The following is a 13,735-nucleotide window of genomic DNA, read 5'->3' on the forward strand; positions in this document are numbered from 1 at the left end:
TTCAACCCCTCCCCCCCCCCACTACTCATACTTGCACCAGCCCACCTTTCTGCCAATAGTTGCTTATATCTCACCCGAACTTCCTCCTCCCTTAGTTTATACACTTTCACCTCCCTCTTACTTGTTGTTGCCATTTTCCTCTTTTCCCATCTACCTCTTACTCTAACTGTAGCTACAACTAAATAATGATCCGATATATCAGTTGCCCCTCTATAAACGTGTACATCCTGGAGCCTACCCATCAACCTTTTATCCACCAATACATAATCTAACAAACTACTTACATGACGTGCTATATCATACCTTGTAAACTTATTTATCCTCTTTTTCATACAATATGCATTACTTATTACCAAATCTCTTTCTACACATAGCTCAATTAAAGGCTTCCCATTTTCATTTACCCCTGGCACCCCAAATTTTCCTACTACTCTCTCCACAACATTTTTACCCACTTTAGCATTGAAATCCCAACCACAATTACTCTCACACTTGGTTCAAAACTCTCCACTCAATCACTCAACATTTCCCAAAATCTCTCTCTCTCTCCTCTACACTTCTCTCTTCTCCAGGTGCATATACGCTTACTATAACCCACTTTTCACATCCAACCTTTATTTTACTCCACATAATCCTTGAATTAATACATTTATAGTCCCTCTTTTCCTGCCATAACTTATCCTTCAACATTATTGCTACTCCTTCTTTAGCTCTAACTCTATTTGAAACCCCTGACCTAATCCCATTTATTCCTCTCCACTGAAACTCTCCCACCCCCTTCAGCTTTGTTTCACTTAAAGCCAGGACATCCAGCTTCTTCTCATTCATAACATCCACAATCATCTCTTTCTTATCATTTGCACAACATCCACGCACATTCAGACTTCCCACTTTGACAATTTTCTTATTCTTTTTAGTAATTATTACAGGAAAAGGGGTTACTAGCCCATTGTTCCCGGCATTTTAGTTGACTTTTACAACACGCATGGCTTACGGAGGAAAGATTCTTATTCCACTTCCCCATGGATATAAAAGGAAAAGTAATAAGAACAAGAACTATTAAGATAAAATCAAAGAAAACTCAGATGAGTGTGTATAAATAAACGTGTACATGTATGTGTAGTGTGACCTAAGTGTAAGTAGAAGTAGCAAGACGTACCTGAAATCTTGCATGTTTATGAGACAGAAAAAAAGACACCAGGAATCCTACCATCATGTAAAACAATTACAGGCTTTCGTTTTACACTCACTTGGCAGGACGGTAGTACCTCCCTGGGTGGTTGCTGTCTACCAATTTATTTATTTATTTATTTATTTAGTAATTTTAGCATACATACAGAGGTACAAAAAAATACAGGTAAGAGCAGCATGCCAAAGCCACTTATATGCATAGCATTACGGGCTGGCTTAAAATTAACTTAAGATTAACTAAGCAATGATGAAATCAGTGATAAAACATTATTGTAAACAGATAACTATAAAGCACAAATGAGTATTACAAAGACAGGTCATATGGTTGCATGCATTGCTGTACATTCAGTCGAATGGAGTATTCTGTTAGGTAGTGTATTTAAAAAAATAACAAAGTTAGATTGGGTCCTAGGTTTAACATTTGTGTGATATAATTGTGAGTAACATTTAGGATATACAATTTATAAGGTTCAGTTATTCAGTATTTATTTGGTTTTGAGTGAGTAAGTGATCTTTGAGAAGAGACTTGAATTTATAAACAGGTAGTGTTTCTTTTATATTTACAGGTAATGAATTCCAGATTTTAGGGCCTTTTATGTGCATTGAGTTTTTGCATAGCGTGAGATGGACACGAGGAACATCAAAGAGTGATCTGTGCCTTGTGTTATGGTCATGTGTTCTGTTGAGGTTGGCAAGGAGATGTTTGAGGGGAGGGTTAATATCAGAGTTAAGTGTTCTATGTATGTAATAGGTGCAGTAATAAGTATGGATGTTTTGTATGGTGAGTAGGTTGAGTGTTTTGAATATTGGTGGAGTGTGCTGCCTGTAGTGAGAATTTGTTATCATTCTAACTGCAGCCTTTTGTTGGGTAATTAGTGGTCTGAGATGGTTAATTGTTGTTGAGCCCCATGCACAAATTCCATAGGTGAGATAGGGGTAAATAAGAGAGTGATAAAGGGCCAGGAGGGCTGACTGTGGAACATAGTACCGTATCTTCGATAGTATGCCTACAGTCTTGGAAATTTTCTTAGAAATTTGTTGTATATGTGTATGAAATTTGAGTCTATTATCAAGGTGGATTCCTAAGAATTTTCCCTCTGTTAGCTTTGTGATAGGTGATCCGTTTATCGTTATGTTAAGAGGTACATCTGTAGCTCTGTTACCAAACTGAATGAAGTAGGTTTTGTCAATGTTTAGTGTAAGTTTGTTAGTCCTCATCCAGGTAGATATTTTCTGTAATTCGGTGTTTACAGTATTGGCTAGCGTGACTGGGCTCGGGTGAGAGAAGACGTATGTAGTGTCATCTGCAAAAAGTGTGGGTTTGAGTAATTGCGAAGCATTTGGTAGGTCATTTATGTATAGGAGAAAGAGAAGAGGGCCAAGGACACTTCCCTGTGGGACACCAACTGTAATTGGTTGTGCGGAAGAGCTTGCCCCATTTGCGTACACATATTGGCTTCTGTTGCTGAGGTATGACTTGAGGTAGTTGAGGGAGTGCCCTCTAATACCATAGTGTGACAATTTTACGTGGAGCAAGTCATGGTCAACTGTATCAAAAGCTTTACGTAAGTCAATGAAGATCCCCAGTGGGACTTCTTTTTTCTCTATTGCAGTGTATATATGTTCTAGCATGTGTATAATAGCATCATTAGTATTTTTATTAGGCCTGAATCCAAATTGGCAGGGGTTGAGAATGTTTTGGGAGATGAGGTAGGAGTAGATTCGTTTATGAATTAATTTTTCGAAGATTTTTGAGAGAGGGTGTAAATTGGATATTGGCCTATAGTTATTCAACTCTGTTTGGTCTCCTCCTTTATGGATCGGGGTGACCCTTGCTATTTTGAGAACTGTAGGGAAGGTGGAGGATTCAATGGATTTGTTAAAGAGTGTTGCAATGATTGGTGATAGTACTTGTGACACTTTTTTGTATATAAAGGGTGGTAAGGTATTTAAATCTCCTGCCTTGTTTTTTAGTGCGTTGATAATAAGGGAGACTTCGTATGGGTTAGTCGGAGCTAGGAACAGTGTGTTCGGGTAGTTGCCAGTGAGGTAGTCATTTGGTGGGGTATCTGAGCTTGGGATTTTATTGGCAAGGTTTTGTCCTATAGTGGAGAAGAAATCATTGAGTCTGTTTGCTGTTTCTGTTGGTGGGAGTTGGGGTTCATCTGATTTTGCTAATTTTATTTCGCTATTTCGTGATATCTTTTTTGTTCCCAGAATTTCTGATAGGGTTTTCCAGGTCTTTTTTATATCACCTCGTAAGTTGGATAATCTGTTCTCATAATACAATTTTTTTGCCCTTCTTATCAGGCTGGTTAGGATTGACGAGTAACGTTTTGTTTGGTCTCTGGTTATGTGACCCATTCTGTACTGTTTTTCATATCGGTGTTTTGTATTTATGGATTTGAGAATGCTGGGTGTTAGCCAGGGACTGTTCAGTCTCTTAGCTGTCATCTGTTTAGTTTTTTTAGGGCAGTGCTTGTTATAGAGGTATTGGGTCTTTTTTAGAAAATTATTAAAACATTCGTCAATATCTGTATAGATTTCTAGCTCAGTGTGCCAGTCAATGTTTGTTACTGCTGTTGTGAAGTTATTAATGGCTGCCTCATTGTGAAGTCTGAAGGTGACTTTAGTAGTGTCTTGGGGTATTTTACCAAGAGTTGTTATGAGGAAAGTAGGGTAGTGGTCTGTGGTATTATCTGTAATTATGCCTGATTTTAAAGGGGATATGGTGTTGGTCCAGATGTGGTCAAGTAGGGAAACACTAGTCTCTGTAACTCTTGTAGGTTTTGTTACTGTTGGTAGCAACATGCAGTTACTCATTGTGTTTGTGAATTCAGTAACGTGTGGGTCCTGGTCTTGCAGGAGATTTATATTGAAGTCACCTGAGAGTAGTAAGTGATCTTTGTTCATGCGTGCATCAGTTATCATACTTCCTAGGTTTTGACTAAATTGGCTAATGTTTGATTGTGGAACTCTGTAGATGTTTATCACTGTGAGAGGTTTTTGTAGGTATTTGGATTTGAATTTAGCTATTATATATTCCCCATGTTCATCCCTTGTGCAAGTATTAGTGATACATTCTAGTTGGTCTGAGTAGTATATAGCTGTGCCACCCCCTTGTTGGTCTGGCCTACAGTTGTGTATGGCTGTGTAACCAGGAATGGCATAGACATCTGTAGTATCAGGCTTTAGCCAGGTTTCAGTTAGTGTAATGATGGACATATTGGCATGCAAGGAATTTAGTAATGCTATGAGGTCATCGTAATGCTTGCTTAAAGATCTGATATTGTAGTTAAAGATAGTTATGTTGTTGTTGGCTCTGAGAAGTGCCTTTGATTGTTCTGCTGTGTAGTAATTACAGTAACTGTTTGAATCATTTAAGTCATTAAATAAGAGGTTGGTATCAGGATCAATGCTTGTAATCATAAGATTTGTAGTGAATCTATAGTTAGAATTAAGTATAAAACAAAGTAAATATTCTAAAGCTAAAAAAATAGCACCTGAATTATTTAACAAATGTAAAAATAATGAGCTAAGGTAGTTTTTTAAAGCTAAAATAAAGGAGACAATATAAAAGGGACTAAAATAATTTGTGGTGAACAAATAAAGTGATGATCAAATAATGGAGCTTGGGAATATGATAGTAGGTAGTACTTTAAAGGTAGAATAACTATAGTAACAATAATAACTTTAACCCTTTGACGTATATATACGTCTTACGACTGTCGCGGGTATATATACCGTGTGTTTGACGTATATATACTCAAATTCTAGCGGCTTCAAATCAAGCAGGAGAAAGCTGGTAGGCCCACATGTGAGAGAATGGGTCTGTGTGGTCAGTGTGCACCATATAAAAAAAATCCTGGAGCACGCAGTGCATAATGAGAAAAAAAAAACTCCGACCGTTTTTTTTAATTAAAATGCCGACTTTGTGGTCTATTTTCGTATAGTATTTATGGTTGTATTCTCGTTTTCTTGGTCTCATTTGATAGAATGGAAAACATATTATAGAAATAGAGGTGATTTTGATTGATTTTACTATAAAAAGAACCTAGAAATGGAGCTCAAAGTAGGGGAAATGTTTGATTTTTGCCAATGTTCAAAAGTAAACAAATGATGCCATTGTCCAATAAATGTCCAACTAGCCATTCTAATATGCAGTCATGAATGGGTTGATGTTATTTATACAATTATTACAGTATTGCAGTAGTCTGCATAATAGTAAGTCTTCTATTTTTTGTTTGAATAAAAATTCAAAATAGAAAGCAAGAGTAATATCAGAGGGGCCTGGAGACATGACTGATGAACAAAGAAAATGTTATTTTAGAGCCAGGAATGTCTGCATTGTTCATTCTGGACCTTATTTTGAAATTGTCATATTTTTTAGTTTTCGTGAAATTGGCCAAATTGCAAATTTCTGACCACATTATTAGGTAGTTGAAATCGGTAAATGGGCAGTTTCTTGTACTCAATCGATAGAAAAAATGGAGTTCTAAAGAAATAGCTATGAGTTTGGGCGACTGGAACAATGGAATTAGCCGAAAATAGGGCTCAAAGTGGGCGAAATCGCCGATTTGTAAACAGCGCCGAGGTCGCTAACTTCGCGAGAGCATAATTCCGTCAGTTTTCCATCAAATTTCGTTTTTTTGGTGTCATTACAATCGGGAAAAGATTCTCTATCATTTCATAAGAAAAAATAATTTTTTTTTTTTTTTAAATTTTGCGACACCAGGAGACACCTCAGGATTGGGGGTTGCGACAGTCAAAGGGTTAAAGAATATAAAAGGGACTAATATAAGTTGTGGTGAACAATAAAGTGGTAATCAAATAATTGCACTAAGGTCTAATATAATGACTTTTGTGGAGTCTATGTTTTGAGCTAGAATGAGCTATAGTACAACTAGATTTAATCTAATAATATAACAATACAAATTAAAAATAGCACCAGTCTCTCACTAGTAATTGCAATATGGTCTAATATAATGAATTTGGTATTGACTATAGTACAACTGAGTTTAATCTAATAATATAAAAAAGGCACAAGACTCTCAATTGTAATTGCACTAAGGTGTTATATAAGTTGTTTACAAGAATTAGAGTATAACTAGATTTAAATTGACAAGATAAAATATACAAGTTAAGGTAGCAAAAGAATAAAAAAAAGTAGAAAAAAAAAAATATATGAGGTAGTTGGTACTAGTTAGCAAAAGATAGTTAAGGGCCTTGAACAATAATATAATTGAAATATACACTAATTGCACACACAATATAGTCACTAAGATATGAAAACAATCTTAGAGTAGGAATTATAATATAAACTTATAATATAAAAATACAAATTGAAATGGTACTTGCAATTGCACTAGAGTCTGGTATAGGTTGTTGACAAGATCAGGAGTATAACTAGATTTAAATTGACAAAATATAATTCACAATTAAAGTACCAAAAGAATAATAGTAAAAAATAACAAGGGTAATGTCTTGGTTATAATATGATAGTAAGATGGTAGACAGGTACACAGGTACAAAGGATAATATAAAGGTTGGAGTTGAATATACAAACTTGAAAATTTGGCAACAAAATGTTATGGGAAGTATAAAATAATGTTTAATGTACAAAAGTAAAATTGACTGGTAGTAAATATGGTGTTTAATAAAATTTTAGTAAGTAATAATGATTACAAAAAAGTGAAAAAGTAATGTTTATTTCATTCAATATTGCACTGGTAGTTATACTAGAGGTTATATGGCAGTACAAGGTAATTAAGAGTACTCTAAGATAGTAAATGTGGTATTAAAACAGGTAAAGGTAATTAGACAAGTAATGGTTATTAAATGTCAAAAATGTTAAGAGTAAATTGAAATTATAGTAAAAATGATAATTATTAATTTTAGTAAGTAATATCAATTGATAGTATTTAAAAAAATATGAGGTAGTAATATGGACAGAGAAAGTATCAATTCAGCTAATGTTTAAGCAAACAATAGTAAATAAGAAAATTACATAAGGTGACTTATGCTTACTAGTAAAATCACAAAATGAGGTAGTTGATTATTTAATTACTAAGAGATTGTACAATGAAATTTGAACAATAATGGAGCAAAACATACACTACACTACGTAGGCTTTTAGGTTGGACATTGTTTAGTTATTCTCTGTAAGATTAGTATCCCTGAGAAATCGTGATAGATCATTCTCGTTCGTTATTGTGTACAGTTGACCTACATTTGTTTTCCTAACAAGAATTTTCCCATCTCGTGTGAAGCATTGGTGTATTGTGTCATTATTCTCCCGCTTAAGTTTTCTGACTATACAGGAGGTTCTGACGTTTTTTGGTAAGACACTCGTTTATGTATACCTCTTTCTTTACTTTAATAGATGCAATAATTAAGTCTTTTTTCCTGTCATGTGAGTGGAATCTAAGCATAACACTTTTTCTACCATGGGATCCTAGTAACCTGGCTTCTTTTATTTCTGACTCTGGTACAATAACACTTGTTTGGTCCTTTATGATCTGCAGAGTAATTTCTTTACTGTTTGTTTGGTTCATATCACTGGGAAAAAGTGGACTGTTAACTATTACTGCGTCCGATAGTTTATCTTGCTCAGTTTTATCTTCTTGGAGAGCAAAGTAGTCACTGAACTGGTTATCTAAGTTGTTCTTCCATTCTTTTACTGCTTCTTCAACCTTTGTATTAAGAGATATTATTTGTTGGGTATGGCTATCTATGACTGTTTGGATGGTCTTGTCACAGTTAGTCATTCCTGGTGTTGATAACTTTTGTTCAAGACTGAGGATTTTGTTCTCGAGTTGTGTCATCCTGGTGTCTTGTTTTGTTAGCGTCTCTCGAAGATTCATATTTTCAATAACTAAGTTGGAGATGCATGTTTTTAGGGTATCTGGATCGTTGGTCATACCTGAGAGACTACTTGGTAGGTTGAATCCGGGGAAGAGAGGGGAGGATGGGCTGGTGGCAGCCATGTTTGTTGTTATTGTTGTGGTGTCGCCTTGAGCGGTGGTGAGTGGGGTGGTTGCTGGGCCGGCGTCCTCCTGGCTACACTTGTTGAATAGTTGATTTTTCGGTGTTTTCTTGCTGGCCTTGGTGCTGTTTCCTCTTAGATTGCGCCTCATAATACTACAGGAATTGTTGTAGTTAAGAAGAAGTTGTAGTTATACAAAGCTTAGGGTTACGTTGTTCGGCTGGCAGCGGGGTGTTGCTTTCGGTTTGTGGGCAGTCTTCCTTTGATCTCTATTATTTTCGATTTGTAGGTTTCACTGTTGGTAATCTTTGGTCATTCTGGGTGCTACGTTGGGTAGTGCAGTTTTGCTTGTAACTACCTCAGATCAAGAGCTCTTGAGCAACTTCAAGACACCTCTGTTTCCTGTGAAGGATATAGAGCAAAAGAGTTTCCTTTTTTATTTTCCCCAAAAGTTTCAACAAAGGCTTGATAGTTCATGCATTAGTTTTACAAGGTACGAACACATTTAAAGGCTGAAATCATCACATTAATGACCCTGAATGCTTTGTCATTTCAGTGAATCATTTGAAATACTGTAGTGTTAATTGTTTTTCAAATATATTGGGTCAGTAGTACAGCATCTTCCCAATGTTTACCAGACAGGAGTGCAACTCCTGGGGAAGTAGTGGCTTCTTATAAGTGGGCATTCATGCATGCACTGTTTTTGTAGGCCTTTTTTTAAATTTTTTTTTTGTCTAAATTTTTTGTAATATAAAAATATATAATTTTTTCTTCTCTCCAAGGTAATGAGACATGTGGATGCTGGGGTTGGCATAAACATAGATGATGATGCAAATGATTCATACTGTTTTGCTATAGAAGGCAAATCCTGGGGGGTGGTGCACGAATATTTCGCAGACAAGCTGCAGAAGTTGGTAGTTCGAGGAGCTATTTTTGCACGAATGAGTCCTGACCAGAAGCAACAACTTGTATTAGAACTTCAGTCTCTTGGATATTATGTTGGTAAGTTCAAAATTTTTTTGCATCCTCATTTAAGACCATTTTATTTTTAGTACTTTCTAATTTATTAGCTTGTTCAATACACAAGAGGAGGACTTGGAGGGTTAAAAAAAAAATGAATTGATAAGATATAGCCAAATTTAATGGATGATCAAGATGTACAGTAAGTGTGAAGTGGTTGTAATTGTGTAGGTCAGGACAGCTTTGAAAATTAAGAAAAACAAAAAATCAAAACTTGATGTTACAGTATATAGATCATAATGTTCACTCACACTTTAAAAACTGCCTAAATTTTAGGTATATGTTGCAAGTTTTTTTAAATTTCAGGAACATTTGAAAACTTAAGAGTTTAAGAAATATGAGGTGATTATAAATTAGAAGAATGAGTATGGTGATCCTTCATAAATTATGATACTTTTAGGCATGTATTAAGATTCTTTGTCAGTTGTAATGTATGATGATTATTTGTAAATTTTAGTATTGTGGCCCTGTTGTTTCCTCTTAATAGTTATAGTGATCAATGTTATTGTGGTGATTCTTTGTAAATTTTAAAAATGGGGTGATTAATATTATATTCATGGGGAAGCACAAAGCCCATAAGGTCATACAGTGTTTGAGGAATGGGAGGCCATCAAGTGGGGTGCTCCAGTTTCCTAAATTAAGAGTCCTTTAAGAGATGATTTTTTCATAGATTCTAGATGTGTAAAGATATTTTCATAATTTCAGGAATGTGTGGTGATGGAGCTAATGACTGTGGTGCCCTCAAAGCTGCACATGCAGGAATTTCACTCTCCGAGGCTGAAGCATCTGTAGCCTCTCCCTTCACTTCTGCTAATGCCAACATTGCTTGTGTTCCCACCCTCATCAGAGAAGGACGCTGTGCTCTTGTTACCAGTTTTGGAATATTTAAATACATGGCAGCATATTCACTTACTCAGTTTGTATCTATTATGATTCTCTACTCAATTGATAGCAACCTTACTGATCTTCAGTTCCTATGGATTGATCTCTTTCTCATCACTGTATTTGCCATTTTTTTTGGCCGCACTGATTCCTACAAGGGTCCACTTGCATCATACTCTCCTCCAGCATCTCTCCTCTCGGTAGCACCCATAGCATCAATTGTGGTTCACATGTTAGCAGTAATTGGCTTCCAAACATTTTGCTTCTTTTATGTTCAGGAGCAGCCATGGTATGTACCCTTCAATGCTACAACATCAGACGAAATATTTGCTGGCCATGAAAATTATGCAGTCTTCTCAGTATCTCAATTTCAGTATATTATGCTTGCATTAGTGTTCTCCCGTGGTCCACCTTTCCGCCAGCATGTCTATTCCAATTACTTGTTATCAGGATCTATCCTGGTAATGACTGTATGCAGTGTGGTTCTAACAGTTGCTCCTCCTCAATTCATTATTGACCAGTTTGAGTTAGTATTACCTCCAGCAGGTGATCAACAGGCAGATTTTTTTAGATGGCAGATGATCTTATATTCATTACTGTATTCTGCACTAGCAGTCTTCATTGAATACATAATAATCGACTACTTATGTTATCGGAAATGCAAAAATAAATTCCATGATGTTTATAAGTCCAAGAAGAAGTATCTAGCAATTGAACAAGACTTAAAACATGATAAAACCTGGCCACCCTTATCAACTGATGCTGATCTGTCTGGAGGGGAAAAAAAGGAATTGATGCTTGATGCACGGAAGCTGGGAGAGACAATAAAAAAAGTTGAAGCCAATGGACATGCTCCTGGAGCTGTTACGACTGTCACACAGTTTCAGTCTTCTTTATGAGATTCACTAAATTCTTTCAGTTGGTATTTTTCATTTGTGTTCTGCATTGTATGGTTATGAATATGTTTAAATTTTAAAATAATAATTATTTTTATTACTGTTATAATTATTTAAAATTTTTAATGCATTTTTTATTCATTGGTAATCCCTAACCCTGCAAGTGGTCATAGTGCACAGGAGCAATGGTAGGCAATTTTATTTAATCTTTAAGGGACCTTTTTTGAAGATGATATTTAAATACATACAGTTTTCTAAATATTTTAAAACATTTACTATTAAATATTTTTTTGAGCTTTCCACTTCCAGAGGGTTGTATTTCACTGACAAAATACATTGATTGTTTGTAGTTGACTTCTTTGAGTGGTTTTGTAAATACCATGACAAAAATGCCTCACCTTTAATATTCCTTTAAATTTGAGAGAGACCAATGGATGTTAATTTAGTTTTATCCATGTATGTAAAAAGGTATTTATTAAATGTAACACCTTCATAAATATATCCCGAGAGTACTCGGGTAAATAATGATCTGGACACAATTTGGAAACTGTAATATTTTGCTTGTGGATATGTGTAAATTACCCGTAACATGTCTAATTCTTGGGTCCCTCTGTAACTAAATATTGAAGGCTAATAAGTTTGATGCCTTAATGCAGTCTTTAAAATCGTACTCCATCATAACAGATTTGTAAAATATTACTTCTATCTGAACTAGGATGCAATAACTTCTTAAAAAAAAATCGAGTCAAAAGTAAGAAGGTGATTCCACTGCACCCTCGTGTTTTGTTGTAGATGTTACATGTCAGTAGACACATCCAGTGATGGACTCAAACTGGCCTTATCTACAGCTTGAAATACTGGTAATTGTAATACTTATTGTACATCATGATTTTAATGACTGAAATTCTGCATCATATTTTGTTTTCTACTTTGGTTACTTATTAAAAAATGTATATTGTAAATCTGTTCACAATAATATAATAGTATGAATTATTCCAAACAAGTTTATACATGTTCATTGTTTATTAATAAGGATTGGGAATAAATTTGTTTAGCTCAGTTTAATTAGTGTTATAGTGCATCATGAATAGTTTGTGTTAATTAATGGTTCAACTATCCTACTAAAATAATTTTGATTGAAATTTCAGGTATAGCAACCAAAGTTATATCATGAGAGTATTAAAATGCATTATCTTATGTGATGTATAAACTATTCATGTAATAGTTTCAGACTCTGTATTATGCACAGATGTTTGTAGGACTGTGTAAAATTTTCATTAATTTCTGAACAGCGTATAATAATAAAAACTTTATATTTTTGCTAAAATGCAATGAATTCTGAGGTGTATCATGTATGATGAATAATTACATTATTACATTCACATAAAAGTTGTAAACCCGTATTGGTCATTCAGTGCAGGATGAATACAAGACTCAGGGAATCATACTAACACATAAAACAAAACTACCAATCAGGTATATTTTATTATGCAATGGATTACACAGTTTCTTCATGATTTTGGTTGTACCCCCATTTAAATATTTCATTAAGAAAAGCATTTACTGAAGAAATATTTATATAAGTTGTTTCTCACATTACGTCCAGAAAGAGTACATTTTGTACTGAAAAGAAAGATTATATTTTATATTTACTCAAGAGAATTCGAGAGGCAAAAAGAGGTAGATGTGATGTATAGATGTAATAATGTTTGATTAAAAAAATAAATTAAGTGATGAAGTAATTTTTGTGTTATTGTTAGGACTTAACTTTACCTGTTGTGTTAAGTCACTGAATGCAATTTCTTATGTTTACAGTAAAATGATGTAAAAAAAGAGTTACCTTGGACTGTGGAAGCTGAGTGACTTGCAAGCTGAGCTTCCACAAAATTGCAGACTTAATGTTGTGTAAAGAAGACATCATGTATGTAGGATTAAATTATTCTGCATAGTAGTAGGCAACCATCTTATCCCAACACTGTGGATGATTCACAGGAAGTAAAACATAAACTTCTACTAGACCTGTGATCATGACCAGACCCAACAGTTACTGCGGGTATTTTTACACACTTCCTGACTCCACTTGGGTTTCAGAGTAACATTAATTTGTATACCCATCACTTATGTTAAATCCTCAGTGGTCCAGAGTTAAGGTGCCTACCTGTTACGCAGATAAGAGTTCAAGTCCACATGACCTCTTTAGTGTGACTTGACACATGTCTAACAGTGAGGTTATCTAAAATGTTTTGATTAAAACATAGTGTTAGTTGGAGTCAAGGTTGGTTACTAGAATCAAATGGCTGATGCTTTCTTCTCAACATGGAAAGCTTGTACAACAATTTTTTTTTGAATTAGCCAAAGGACATTTTTATATACAGGATAAATGCATTGGAAATGCAAGCTCTTACTGTTCTTTATTATTAGCTTCAGCATGTGGGGAATGGGAAGCAGTCAGATTTGATTCAAGGAGAGGGAGGAGTAAGACACATGCAATACTTTGATATCTATTTCTGAAGCATTTTGCTTCTGCAGAAGGCTTCTTCATTTGAATATAAGGGTGACTAATATGCTGAAGACAAAAAGATTTTGGGGTGTTCAGTCCCTCAGCCTTGATAAGTGTTCATTTCAACAGCATGATCAATGCTGTGGAACTGAACAGCTATCAAGGCTGTGAAACTGAACAACTATCAAGGCTGTGAAACCGAACAACTATCAAGGCTGTGAAACTGAACAACTATCAAGGCTGTGAAACTGAACAACGATC

At 35.0% G+C, this 13,735-nt stretch overlaps 1 protein-coding gene across 1 annotated transcript in view; it reads left to right on the top strand.

The window, feature by feature from the left end:
- Positions 1–12,716, top strand: part of LOC128692942 (polyamine-transporting ATPase 13A3) — a 147,326-nt gene extending 134,610 nt beyond the window's left edge. Inside the window, exons 17-18 of the mRNA XM_070104671.1 lie at positions 8,959–9,178; positions 9,902–12,716. Coding sequence (XP_069960772.1) covers positions 8,959–9,178; positions 9,902–10,977 — 1,296 coding nt within the window. The 3' untranslated portion in view covers positions 10,978–12,716. The remainder of the gene's footprint in view (positions 1–8,958; positions 9,179–9,901) is intronic.
- The last annotated feature ends 1,019 nt before the right edge of the window (positions 12,717–13,735 follow it).

Source organism: Cherax quadricarinatus, chromosome 5, assembly GCF_038502225.1.
Source record: "Cherax quadricarinatus isolate ZL_2023a chromosome 5, ASM3850222v1, whole genome shotgun sequence".
Taxonomy (NCBI): Eukaryota; Metazoa; Arthropoda; class Malacostraca; order Decapoda; family Parastacidae; genus Cherax; species Cherax quadricarinatus.